The sequence below is a fragment of the Cetorhinus maximus genome, chromosome 8 (assembly GCF_964194155.1).
Source record: "Cetorhinus maximus chromosome 8, sCetMax3.hap1.1, whole genome shotgun sequence".
Lineage (NCBI taxonomy): Eukaryota > Metazoa > Chordata > Chondrichthyes > Lamniformes > Cetorhinidae > Cetorhinus > Cetorhinus maximus.
The window spans coordinates 122,279,426-122,293,685 of record NC_135886.1 but is presented as its reverse complement, the minus strand read 5'-3'; the positions used below and the strand labels follow the sequence as shown (position 1 = coordinate 122,293,685).

General features: G+C 41.1%; 1 protein-coding gene across 3 annotated transcripts in view; it reads left to right on the top strand.

Annotated features, from left to right (window-relative positions):
- Nucleotides 1-14,260, top strand: part of tmem164 (transmembrane protein 164) — a 137,237-nt gene that overhangs the window by 63,951 nt on the left and 59,026 nt on the right. For all 3 annotated transcript variants that reach the window (XM_078547521.1, XM_078547519.1, XM_078547520.1), the window contains exon 4: nt 6,711-6,789. In XM_078547521.1, the coding sequence (XP_078403647.1) occupies nt 6,711-6,789 (79 nt within the window). The remainder of the gene's footprint in view (nt 1-6,710; nt 6,790-14,260) is intronic.

The following is a 14,260-nucleotide window of genomic DNA, read 5'->3' as shown; positions in this document are numbered from 1 at the left end:
TCTCTTTCCTCTCTCTCTCTCTCTCTTTCCTCTCTCTCTCTCTCTCTTTTTCTCCTTTTTTCTCTCTCTTTTCTCTCTCTCTCTCTCCCCCTTTCTCTCTCTCTCTCTCTCTTTTTCTCTCTCTCTTTCTCCCTCCCCCCCCCCCCCCAAGGGGACTGGAAACCTGAGATATGAGAGGGAGATGAACTAACAAGATTTTTCTTGTATCCTATCTAGGAGTTTGATAAGTACTGGATATATAATGGTCGTTTCTATTCCTAACCAGATACTCATTAACTGTTTGCTTTGTGGGCTCAACTCAGATTCACATTTAAGTGTCTGTTTTTACTCATCCCTACTGTATTCAGGATCTCTGTCACCACATGTACAGTTAACCTCAATCACCTAGCATAGCATTATGGTGTATCTGTTACAATGACATCATAACATTAGATTTGGTCTCAAATCGTAACCAATACATGTAAAACTTCACGCTCGAACCTGACAGCCCAAACCCTTGACATTAAACCTGACAACACAAGAACACAATAGGAGGAGGAGTAGACCATACAAGCATGGCTGATGTTGGGTTTCTACTCCACTTTCCTGCTTGCATCCCTGAGATGCCAAAATCTCTCTATCCCAGCCTTGAATGTATTCAATGATGGAGTATCCACAACCCTCTGGAGTAGAGAATTCCAAAGATTCACAACTGAGTGAAGAAGTCTCTCCACATCTCAGTCCTGAATGGTCGGCTCCTTTTTTATCCTGAGTCTGTGCCCCCATGTTTTGGATTCCCCAATCAGTGGAAACAATTGCTCAGCGTCTACTCTATCAAGCTGCTTCAGAATCTGCTTCAATGAAATTGTCTCTCATTCCTCAACTCCAGAGCACATAGGCCTAATTTACTCAGCCTCTCATCATAAGACAGCCCCCTCATCCCAGGGACCAATTTGGTGAACCTTCACTACCACATCCAATGCAAGTATATCCTTTCTTAAATGTGGAGACCAAAACACAACACTACTCCAGATGTGGGCTCGCTAAAATCCTGTACAATTGTAGCAGGATTTCTTTACCCCTGTACTCTAATCCTCTTGTAATAATGGGCAGCATGCCATTTGCCTTCCTAATTCTTGCTGTATTTGCATACTAACTTCCTGCTTTGCTTGTATGAGCACACCAACTTTCTTTGAACATCAACATTTACAAGTTTCTCACCTTTTTAAAAGAAAAATTGTTTTTAATCTTATGACCAAAGTGAATAACTTTACATTTCCCTACATGATACTCCGCCTGCCATCTTGTTGCTCACTCACTCAACCTGTCTATATCTCTTCGCAGCCTGCCTCTGTCCTCCCCACATCTTAACCTTTCCACATAGCTTTGTATCATCAGCAAGCTTAGAAAACATTCTAGTCTCCTCTTAGTCAGTAATACCGATTGTATATAGCTGAGGCCCAGCACTGATCCTTGTGGGACTCCACTATTCACTGCCTGCCAACTTAATGCTCTGTTTATGCTCACCCTCTGCTTCCTGTTAACCAGCTCTCTATCCATGTTTATATATTACACTCAAGTCAATGAGCCCTTATCTTGCCTATTAACCTTTTTTGTGCTTTTTGGAAGCCTAGGAAAACTACATCTACTGGTGTCCCTTTATCTACCCTCATAGTTACATCCTCAAAAAGCTCTAAATTTGTCAAACGGGGTTTCCTTTGGTAAAACCATGTTGATTTGTTCTAATTGTACAATGCTTTCCTAAGCGCAGTAAGACTTCTTAAATAGATTCCAGCATTTTTCCAATGACTGACGTTAGGCTAATGGGCCTCTAGATTGTTCTTTCTTGAAGTGGTGTAACAATTGCCAACTTCCAATCTGATGGGACTGTTCCCGAATCTCAAGTTTTGGAAATCATAGCGCGTTCACTATCTCTGCCAAATCTCAAAGGGAAACTTGGCCACACTATCAACGATTTTGCAATTTATATCTATTACGGGAAGGTTTGTGCACTTAAGTCAGAAGTAATGAGTCCACTACCACCTTTAGAGATTCTAAAGATTAAATTAAAACATTTGTTAACAAAAGAGAGCTTAAGCCACAAGCTACAGTTACAGTTGCATTTAATTTTAAATTCTCAAGATTTCTACTTGACTAAACTCCCAACTGCACAACACTCCAAATAGATTCTTAATCTATAAAGCATCCATACAATATTACAAGCACCCACTGTTGCTGTAAGGGAGGTATTTCATAGCTTCTCTCCCTCTCTCTCTCTCGGCAATGGAACTCTAAAGGGTTTTAACAAACCTTGGTTACTGGAACAGCGAACTTCTCCAGCATAGCTAGAGGCTTTTCCACGGGTCTGTTTAACACAGTTCACTTTCTAAGATCTCGCACGGCCACTCCCACACCGCTTTCCTTCCTTCCTTTAAATATATTTCCACCCTTTTTCTGATCTGTAAATCCCATTGTTTCAACCTGTCCTTGGAAGTTGCTTTTCCTAGAATATAAAAATCTTTCATGATGTCATTATGTCCTGCACGTTTGGGGGGGGAAAAATAAACTTAATAACGTTGCCTTATTTATCTTGCCAATTGTAAACATCTTATGTCGCTTTTGAAAATCAAACAACCTCTCAACTTATCTAAAAATGCAAATTGTACTTACACTGCATCTGCTGAGATGTTATCCTATCTTACCCATCTCCATTTCAAATGCCTGTTTTACACCTAATTCCTTTTTTTGATTCAAACCTTGCAGTCTGACTGTCTGCAGTTTAATTTAAAGTAGGGAGACATACAGACAACACAGCCCCCATAGGCCTACTTTAAGCATCCCACAGTAATATTAGGAAAAAAGTTATCTTTCCTTTACATCATGCATCTGCTGCCCTTGTCTGTCTGGCTGGTAGCAGTAAGGTGCTATCTAAGGAGGCTTGGTGAGTTCCTGCAGTGCATCTTGTAGATGGTACACACTGCTGTGCATTGGTGGTGGAGGGAGTGAATGTCTTTGGATGGGCTGCCAGTCAAGCAGGCTGCTTTGTCCTGGATGGTGACTCATGCTATTCCTAATTTTTCACCCATACTGATTCGACTTCATGGTATTCTGAGGCCACATTCTTTCCCACTAATGTCCTAATATCATCCTTTACTATTAGGGCAGCCCCTCCTTTTATTTCAGAAAGACAGACAGAACAATGTGTATCCTGGAATATTTATTTCCCAACCTTGAATACTTTGGAACCATGTTTCTGTAATGGTGATCAGACCTAAATCACTTACCTCTTTGTGTCACTCTATCTTATTGGAGATGATTTGTACATTCAGATTAAGAATCTTTAATTTCATTTTTTACTCCTATAGCCTGCAATGACCTTACTTGCTGATGTACAATTTTTGTTAAACTCTCTCCCTTCTTGTCCCATTTTGCTTGCCTTTACCCATATTGCTATACTGCTCCGATGCCTCTTTTGGGTTTCTCTTTTGGGTTTCAAAATCCCCTTTCACCTGAATCCTCTCCTCTACACCCCCCACCCCCCCTCCCCCCTCCCTCCATGTCTCTGTTAGTTTAAAGCTTTGCCCACACTTTATGGTAAATGAACAGTGGGAGACATTTAAATTAACAATTCAAAATGTTCGACTAAACTACATTCTATTGAAAACCAAAAGCTCAGCAAGAGAGACCCATCTGTGGCTCACTCAGTATGTTGAGGATACTTTTAGATTGAAAGAGGATGCTTGCAATCTTGCAAAATAAATAAATAGCAAGTTGGAGGATGCAGAGTGTTTTAGAAACCAACAAAGGGCCACCAAAAGATTGATGATAAGGAGAAAAAAAATAGAATGAGAGTAAACTAGCCTGAAATATAAAAAAAAAACCCAACCTTTTTATAAGTATCTAAATCTAATTATGATTGGCAAGGACACTAGTCCCAGTCTGGTTTGTGAAGCCCATCCCAACAGAATAGCTCACTCTTGAGTACTGATGTCAGTACAACAAATCATTTGGACAATGCTGCTGACAGTATTAAGAAACTCAGCACCAGTATTGAAAGATTCCGAAGCCGTCCAATCTCTGGGCAATAAAAAGGTGGGAATGTGGGAGAGTAAAAGGATTGGGGGAATAAAATGGGTTATAATAGGCCTGGTGGTAATGTACACAGATCAATACAAGCTCTGCTTTTAATATGAAAAATTGCTAAACATGTCAATCTCTCATTTTATACAATCTCATTTTACTAGTTTTTACTGGTCTTTTCTTGATTTGAAGTTGGGTCTTTCAAATTTCTGAATTTTTTTCTGGACATCTGAAAACCCAGGTGTTTACTAAAAGAATGAAGCCACAAGGTTCACTGTTTAAAACCAAAGAATTTTACTGGACAAAAATCAAAGAGCATGAATACTAATAAGTACTTAAATCTGCCTTAAATTGTCAGGTACATTTAAAGATATTAAAAGTGCGATGAATGCAGTCACTTTTAGAAGTTCTAAACCGAACTTCTTCACTACTTAATTTTCTTCTACGCCCATTTGACTGACACCCCCCCACCGCACTTAAAAAAAAACCAAGCCTGATTCTTATCAGAAATTGGAAGATTAACCACATGGTCTAAGTAACTTTTCAAAGATTCATATACGGGTTGTTATTTCCTGGGCATTCCACATACATTTGGTAATGTTGTCCCTTCAAATGTCTCTAACTGTCCCAAGGTTGTAGACTCCCTATTTAACACAGGTCTGGCTAACGTCTGAAGCGTAGCCACCATGGGTCAGAACTCTCCTCTCCTGTTCTAATGGGCTAACTCTGAAACCTTGCATCTAGTCTCTCTCTCTCTCTACTTCCTTTAAAAATTGCTTGGTCACATGATTAGTTACTGGCCCCGAGTTATTTTTTTTTTACAGAAAATCCATCTTATTGAGAAACCTAGTTCTGAAAAGGACCATCATCCAACATAAAACATAGGCTTTCCACCAAAAGCACATGGACCATCACCACTTTTTAAAGAATGCTACTTTAATTACGTTGGTTAATTTTTGTCGCTGCATGAGTTTTTATTTTGGACCAAAATAACAATATTGAATTGTCAAATGTAGACTGCACTTGGTGTGTTCAGTGAATCTATTTAGATAAATTGGAACTCCACAGGATTTGGTATTTAGTGCTTTGCTAACAGTACACTTTAAGGAACATCGCCCTTAGTGTCAATATGCTGCATCTCATGTGATATTTTTAATTCATCTTCACAAATTACCCTGGCCAATTGCCCTCCATGAGATTGGATTTCACTCCATCGTTCTTACTCCAAATGCTCTCCGCTGATGTAATCATACTGCTGGGTGTTTTTTTTTTTAACACAATTTTAATGGATGATTGCACAACTATGTACCCACAAGTACGCTGTACTAAAATGATAATGCTAGTGTTTAAACATAGTCCTCAGTTCCACACTGAAATGTAGTTTTTTTTTTGTACAATTAAGTGTGTGTAAAGAGCTACAGTAGGGTTATAGGCAAAATAAGGCCATGTAGTTTGATTTAAAAGGCCTCTGTAGTTTAAGGAACATAGGACCAGGAGTAGCCCATTAAGCCCCTTGATGAGACCATGGCTGATTTTGAAAGCTGGAGCCCATATTGTGAAGTAAAAAGTTTTTAAATTGGACTCCATAATAGTCAACATAGTGTAAAATAGTTGGCACAGGTGGCTTGTGCATAAGAGTGGCCTCCCTCTCCCGGTTGTGGCCCTTGTACATGTAAAGGCCTGTACTGGAAACTCCTGACTTTTCCCTTTTAATGAAAATCTGTTTCTGAGGCAGAGCTATTCCAACATCTATAGCTGTAATTAAAAGGCCTCGATTATAATCATTTTAATAAAGATGATAATTAAAGTGGTTTCTAAAATAGTCCTGCTTCCATTGCTGCAGGAGGAGGCAAAGCTCATTGCTAGCTGGACTTCCAAAGTAAAAAAAGTGCTGAAAATACACCTGGAAAGCAGGATGACTTGAAGGAGTGTGCAAATAATGTAGCCCTGTAACAGACCCAGATTGCTGCTATAACCCTGTTTATGTTTTGGACACAAGAATTTGAATTTAAACCATGTTGACAGCATCATCGTGTAGCTTCTTCACTTTGGAATCGTATGGCACAAAAATTCCTCCGTGTAACAGTGATTCCTTGAAGCCTTTAGGGTCAAGAACATATGAAATTTTGAAGGGTGTTGAGCTGATTTTTTTTTTTTAGAATCGAGCATCGGTTCCTAAAATTGAACTCGGACAAAAATATCTGTCTGTCGATCTACATTTTCTACAGTATAATGTTAGAGTAAAATTAAGAAATGTGCTTATCTACAGAACCTTACAGACATTTGTTGTGCTAATTCTATGGGCTCACTGATGCAAACCCTCAAACATTTTCCTCCCTCCCTGCCCACCACGATATAAATCTTGTCCTCTGCAAGACAACCCCTACAAAATGAAAGGGTCTGGTTAACTATTTGGTAACGGCGCAATAATAAAACTTAATCCAAATACAGGCAAGTTATAATTTTTTAAATGGCCAGCCTTACTATTTTTAACAAAGCCGCTTCGGTCAAATACATGACATAGCAAAAACAAGTGGTCTGCAAAGCTCTTAATACACCTTTTTTATCAGTTTTCAATTTGAAGTTAAATGATTGGGTTAGATAAAGAATACATGTTTACTTGACAAGTGTTTTTTATGTTTCCTGCCCAGCTCCCCTTTGAGATGGAGGTCTACTATATCCAACACATCACACTATATGTTGTTCCAATCTACCTGATGCAAAAAGGGGGTAAGCTTCTTAGACTTTTTAAATGTTCCAAATGACAAAATGGAATGCCAGTTTTAAATATTTGATTAATTACACATTTTGCTATTTTTGTTCAGTCACAGCTTGGTGTGGGAATGCAACCCACACATCAGAAAAATAACATGTTTGATAACCTGGTTTGTGCCGTTTGGTTAATCCCACAAAAAGTGACAGTAGGAATGATGCACTCTGCCTCAGTGTTTCCATGCAAGGGAGGGAAAATCATAGGGAATTCTAATCCTGATCACGAGCCCGTAACTCCTTCTGGTAAGGTGTACCTGGGTGTCAGCTGAGAGCAGGGCCTGGTGGTACTTTCAACTAAGAGCTAGTTGATGGTGTCAACTTAGTGTAAATAATTAAACTTGGGCAAGGTACTGGAAATATTGGTATAAACAGCAAAAATTTGGTACCTTAAGGAGAGGAAGGATTCACTCTCAGTATTTTGTTTTTTAAATTAAATGGCATTAGGTAATATATTGTTTGAAACCTGGTTTTCCACCTGTGGGTTTATCACAGGCTCGGATACAGACCAGGCTGATTAAGTGGAAGTGCAAACTATCTGTTGGCATTAAATTTGTCATCTACCTCCACAGGATAGTAGTTGAGGAATAGGAACATGTCATGCTAATGCATTAGGGGGCGGGCTTCTGAGATTGTAGCTGAGGTGTATTTTTGGAGCAGAGTTGGGGGAAGCATTCACTCTATTTAACCAAGTAGGAGACTGGAACCCAAATGAGATATTTCATACATATTTTAACGGATGCAACTGTAGCTTGCTTGAGCAATTATTGAGCAAAAGCAATCATTTCCTTGCCCAGTTCCATGTTCCAAGCTATTCTAGGCTTACCAGTGTTACACTCCTCTCTCTGACTTCTAACAACATCAGTGATGATGAATAAGACAATAAGACGTAGGAGCAGAAGTAGGCCATTCAGCCCATTGAGTCTGCTCTGGCATTCAATGAGATCATGGCTGATCTGATAATCCTCAACTCCACTTTCCTGCCTTTTCTCCATAACCCTTGATTCCCTTACTGATTTAAAAATGTCCGTCTCCACCTTGAATATGCTTAATGACCAGCCCTCTGCAGTAAAGCATTCCACAGATTCACTACCCTCAGAAGAAATTCCTCCACATCTCGGTCTTAAATGGGTGAACCCTTACTCTGTGATTATGCCCTCTGGTCCTAGACTCTCCTAGTAAGGGAAGCAACCTCTCAACATCTATCCTGTCAAGCCCCGCTAAGAATCTTATGTTTCAATAAGGTCGCCTCTCATTCTTCTAAACTCCAATGAGTACAGGCCCAACATCTCCTCATAAGAAAATCCCTCCATACCTGGGATCAACCTAGTGAACCTTCTCTGGCTCAGTATATCTTTCCTTAGATAAGGGGACCAAAACTGTTCACAGTATTCTAGGTGTGGTCTAACTAGTGCCTTGTATAGTTTTAGCAAGACTTCCTTTTGAAATAAAGGCCAACATTCCTTTTGCCTTTTCTATTACCTGCTTATATGTTATGGGGACTCTCAAATCCTCTGTGCTTCAGCTTTCTGCAGTCTTTATCCATTTAAATAATATTCAGCTCCTCTATTCTTCCTGCCAAAATGCATAACCTCACATTTTCCCACATTCCATCTGCCAATTTTATGACTACTCACTCAACATGTCTATATCCCTCTGTAGACTGTCATCCTCACCACTTGCCTTCCTGCCTATTTTTGTCATCTGAAAACTTGGTGATAGTACATTCACTTCCCTCATCTAAGTCATTAATATATATTGTAAATAATTGTGGCCCCAGCACTGATCCCTGTAGCACTCCACTAGCTACATGTTGCCATCCTGAAAATTGCCCCCTTATCCCAACCCTGTCTTCTATTAGTTAATCAATTCTCTCTCCATGCTAATATACTACCCCCAACACCACGGGCTAGTTACATGTTGCCATCCTGAAAATTGCCCCCTTATCCCAACCCTGTCTTCTATTAGTTAACCAATTCTCTCCATGCTAATATACTACCCCCAACACCATGGGCTCTTAGCTTATCAAGTAGCTTTATGTGCGGTACCTTATCAAATGCCTTTTGGAAATCTAAATATATTACATCTACTGGTTCACCTTTTATCTATCCTGCTTGTTACCTCCTCAAAGAATTCTAATAAATTTGTCAGGCATGATTTCCCCTTCATGAAGCCATGCTGACTCTGCTTGATTAAATTATGCATTTCTAAATGCTCTGCTATTACATTCTTTAAAATAGACTCTAACATTTTCCCAATGATGGATGTTAAGCCAACTGGCCTGTAGTTCTGTTTTTTCTCTCTCCTTTCTTGAATAAGGGTGTTACATTGGCAGTTTTCCAATCTTGGACTTTTCCAGAATCTAAGGCTACGTGGAAGATTACCAGATTATCCATTATTTGTGCAGCTACTTCCTTTAATATCCTAGGATGCAACCCATTAGGTCCAAGGAACTTATCGGCCTTTAGCCCCATTAGTTTCCCTAGTACCTTTTTTCTCTGGTGATAGTTATTGAATTTATTTCCTCCCCGCCCACCCCAACCTGTTTTCTTTCCCCTTTGATTATTTAGTGTTTTTGGAATGCTATTAGTGTCTTCGACTGTGAAGACTGATGCAAAGTATTTATTCAACTCCTCTACCATTTCCTGGTTCCTCATTATTATTTCCCCAGCTTTGTTCCCTAAGGGGCCTATGTTCCTTTTTATATATTTAAAGAAGCTCTTACTGTCCATTTTTATATTACCTGCTGGTTTACCCTCCAAGATTATTTTCTCCCTCTTAATTATTTTTTGATCATCTTTTGTTGGTTCTTAAAACTTTCCCAATCACCTGGCTTACCACTAATCTTTGCAACACTGTTATGTTTTTTGCTTTCAATTTGATACTATCCTTAACTTGGTTAACCATGGTTGGTTTATCCCCCTTCCTAGAATCCTCCTTCCTCACTGGGATATATCTTTGTTGTGAGTCATGAACTATTTTCAACGTCTGCCATTGTTCATCAACTGTCTTTTCTGCTAAACTCCTTTCCCAGTCAACTCCAGCCAACTCTGCCCTCCATTCCTTTGTAATTACCCTTATGTTTAGCTCCGTCGTTTCTGACCCAGGTTTCTCACACTGAAACTGAAAGCTAAATTCCACCATGTTATGGTCACTGTTTTCTAGGGGATCTTTTACTCTGAAATCATTTATTAAACTTGCCTCATTACATATTACCAGATCCAAAATAGCCTGACCCCTGGTTGGATCCACAACATTGTCCCAGGAAACTGTCCTGAATACATTCTTGCTCCTCTGCCAATTTAATTTTTCCAGTCTACATGAAGATTAAAATCACCCATGATTAATGTACTGCCTTTTTTACATGCCCTCATTATCTCCTGATTTATTCTTTATCCTACAGTATAGCTACTGTTAGGGGGCCTACTCCCCACCAGTGTCGTCTTCCCCTTTTTTGTTATTTCTTATCTCCACCCGTATGGATTCTACATCCTCTGATCCAAGATCATTTCTTGCTATCATACTTATTCCATCTCGTACTAACAAAGCTACCCCATCACTCTTTCCATCCTGCCTGTCCTTTCAAAAGGTCACATACCTCTGAATGTTTAGTTCCTGCTTTGATCTCCTTGTAACCATGGCTATAAGATCATATCTATTAACCTCTTTGTGCCGTTAATTCATTTTATTTTGTTCTGAATACTACATGCATTTAGGTAAAGAACCATTAATTTTGCTTTTTTACCATTTTTTGCCCCTATTTGCTGTTGTTTTTTATGTTTGTATGCTCTCCCTTCCTGTCACACCCTGGGTATCATTACCTAAATAGCTGCCCTGCAATGCTGCAATATTCTCTTGCTTTGTAAATGTATGTACTCCTTCTCCAGAACCCCCTCTCCCCCGAAAGGGAGGTCAAGCACCCTCCTATCCCACAGCGGCCACACGAGACTCGAGCTTCTTTCACTGTTTTATTCAAGCGTGCAGGGGAGACTGCGTCCATACAAGATGGGTACAAGCTCTCCGAATGGTTACATTTCCTTGCAGTTATACTTCTCCTTTATCTTACTCTATTTGCACGCACCAATGATCAATGTCTACATCTTTTAACCTCATTTCCGACCCAGTTTCTCACACTGAAACTGAATCATTTACACACACAATTAGTTCATTGGTTCTATCCTATTATCTTCGAGACACTCATACATGATTATATTATCCACTGCCATTCAATGTATACACACAGACCTTGACTCTCATCTGATCCAGGCTATGACTTGTGGTTTATCAAAAGCCACCTCTTTTTCCATTGTATTTGGTTTTTAACTCTTTCACCTCCCCATTCAGTCTCCCCCTTTTGGCCTTTGGCAGTGCCCAAGATGGCCAATTACCGGCGTTGAGAATTCCTCCTTTGTCTTTCGGATGGCCAGTCGTCCAGACTTCTTGAGGAATCCTAAACTGCCGAGCTATATAAACGGACCTTTCCTCTAGTCCCTTGGACCCCTTTCCCCATGTGCACCGTGGACACTGGAGCATGTCTTTGGAATATTGTGTGGTAGTTCTTTAAGATTCTCTGCTGATAGTAACAGGCAAATGGTCCAAACCAATACTGCTAGGCTGAAGATCGTCATTGTCATTCGGAGGATCTCCCACCAATTGAACAAGTGCATTGAGGCAGCATTGGCTGAGGCAGACCCAGCTAACTTAGTTGTGGATTTAATGGCCAGGTCCACCTGGACGCGTCCCCTCCTAACTTGGTCCTTGGATGTGCGAGTTTATTGATGTGCTAGGTTTGTGGCCTGTACCAGGGCCAATCGTGCTATCTTGCCCGGGATCTCATCGGTAAATTCTGTATCGTCCACTGGGGACTAAACACGTGTCCTGCCATTTGTCCTGGTAGGTGGAAATCTCCTCATGTAAGGGAGTCAGTGATTTGTTTACAAATACTGGAGTTCATGAAACACCTTAGTCCTCCAAAAACCATCTAATCTTCACTGGTCATAAAACACCATAGTGTCGGGGACATTTGGACTGCCTTGAAGGCTTCCTGGACAGGAGATATCTTGAAGATAACTCCGTTGTTGTTAGTCAGGGGCTCTAGGGTATGGCAATTACACACAATGTAACTTTGTGATTCCATACAACAGTCCTTGGTACTCATCCAAATTGAGGAGTTAACATAGGCGAGGTACCCATGGGATCCTGCTTGGTAAACCCACCCATCTCTCTCTACTCCCAGGGATTTGAATCGATAACTATTGTGGAAGGAGGTTTTCGGGTAGTACTCTTGGGGCATTGTCATTAGGAATTTAATCACCCCATCCTCTCCTCCACTCTGGGGTTGGGTGACTACAAGCTCTCGCCATTCCGAGTGCAGGTTTATTAGATTCAATTGGGATATTGACTCAAACACGTGTCCGGGGACAGCCCCAAACCTGATATATTCTATATCTGACTTTATCCCTTCAATTAAATCTCAGGCCACATGTCGCATGCCCTTCCCTGACTTTGAGTCGGCAACGTCAATGAGCACTTGTGTGGACATGTCCAGAATAACAGCCCCTCCCTTGTATATGAATAGCTGTTAAAGCATATTCTGTCCCATATGTGTTATACTGCAGTCCTTTGGCTGCTTCGGTAGCTATTTGTGATGCATAATTATTTAGTTCATAGAACTGAGCAGAGTTTACCACTGAATTCGCACTTCCAAAGAGACCACCTATATCCCCCAACAGGCTCCTTATCCATCTTCCCCGCTTTCTTGCCCCCGGGGTAATTCGAGCCTTGTAATCCCCAATAACCAGTTCTAACCGATATTTAGCCCACTTAATCGAGTTTTGGTGATTTCTGCATGGTCCCTGTAAGGCCATTACTAAACCTGGTGAGGTTGTACGTCTTCTCCAGTGACATCATGCAACAGGGGTTTGGCATTCCCAATCTGAACTACTCCGTCTGGAGGGTGGTTTTGTCATCCGGATTGGTTTTTGATATCCACAAGTACTCAGTTTAAAACATTGTGTATCATAACAATCATGCCCATCTATTACATATTTACATGTTTCTTGATAGTATTGTCCCTTGGGACCAGGTTCCCAAACGAAGGGAGGTAGGTCTGTCCATCCGGCGATCGTATTAATCTCCTGACACACCCAAATGCTTATTGGCAAAAAGCTGGTGGGGGCCGCATGCATTCTACATCCCCCATACCACCAACCCAGTCCAGTCATATTGTCATAAATCCCAGTTATTGTTACTCCATTGCTCGTGTCTGTGCTTATGCTTAGTGAGATATTACTGGGTGAGTGTATCCCACTGGGGTGGATCCTCAAGAGTGCATTTGTCATTTTATCTCTGTCCTTGCCCTTGGGCAGGTACCACCACCCCGTGAAGTTTCCTTTGGTACATTCAAGTGGTGTTAGCTGGACCGGCTGCCCTGGTGCTGATGGTGACCTTTTGCCACACGTGGGGTCCAGTTTCCAACTGCTCGTTTGATGTGTTCGTATAGTGACTTGATCTATAATCCAGGTGTTGGGCTTCCTTGTCCATCCCCCAATTCCTCCTCGGGGGAGTGGTACGTATTGTCCGGGGTGGATGCAGATGTCATCATTGACTTAATGGTCGGTGCCTCCCATGCCAGTACTGACACGCCCACGACCAGGATCGTTGATCTGTGGAGACATTAACGTCGGCTCCCGTTGTCCGGGTTACTGCTTGGTGATTCGTCATATATCTTTAACTGTGTGTAACGCCTCCATTTACTTCCCATTTTCATATCTACAAGTGCGCACTTATCGCCTGTCATAATTACCTCGTGTGGTCCATGCCACCTGCGGGCAAACCCTGTTTGCTCCAGTCTCACCTTGACCATCACCTTATTCCCCACTTTGGGGGGCGGGGGGTCCGTTGTTGCTTTTTGAATCTGTCTGTTTCCATATCCTTAATCACCTGTCGGTCTCTGACTTCCTTCCTTAACTCATGCAACTGCTTATTCATTTCCCTCACATAGTCTCACACCCTTCCTTTTAGTGGTCCTACATCTCCCCCTCCTACTGATTCCCTTGGGTAACTGCATTGTTCTCCTTGCCATCAGTTCAAATGGAGTGAACCCGGTGGTCCTGCTTGGGGTAGCACTAAGGCGCATCAGAATATTGGCCAACACTGTTGCCCAGTTGTTCCCTGTCTCTTGAACTGCTTTTGCTATTGATGTTTTTAAAATTTGTTTCATCCTTTCCACATCCCCGAGCTCTGTGGGTGGTAGGGAATGTGGAATTTCTGTTTAATCTCCATAAATTTACACATTTTCTTTTAATGACTCTTCCTGTGAAATGAGTTCCCTGATCTGAATCCATCTGGATAGGCACTCCCACTCCTTCCAGTCTATTATCTCCTGCTGCTGCCCCACATCAGACCTCAATTCCTTAAGTTGTCTACACAA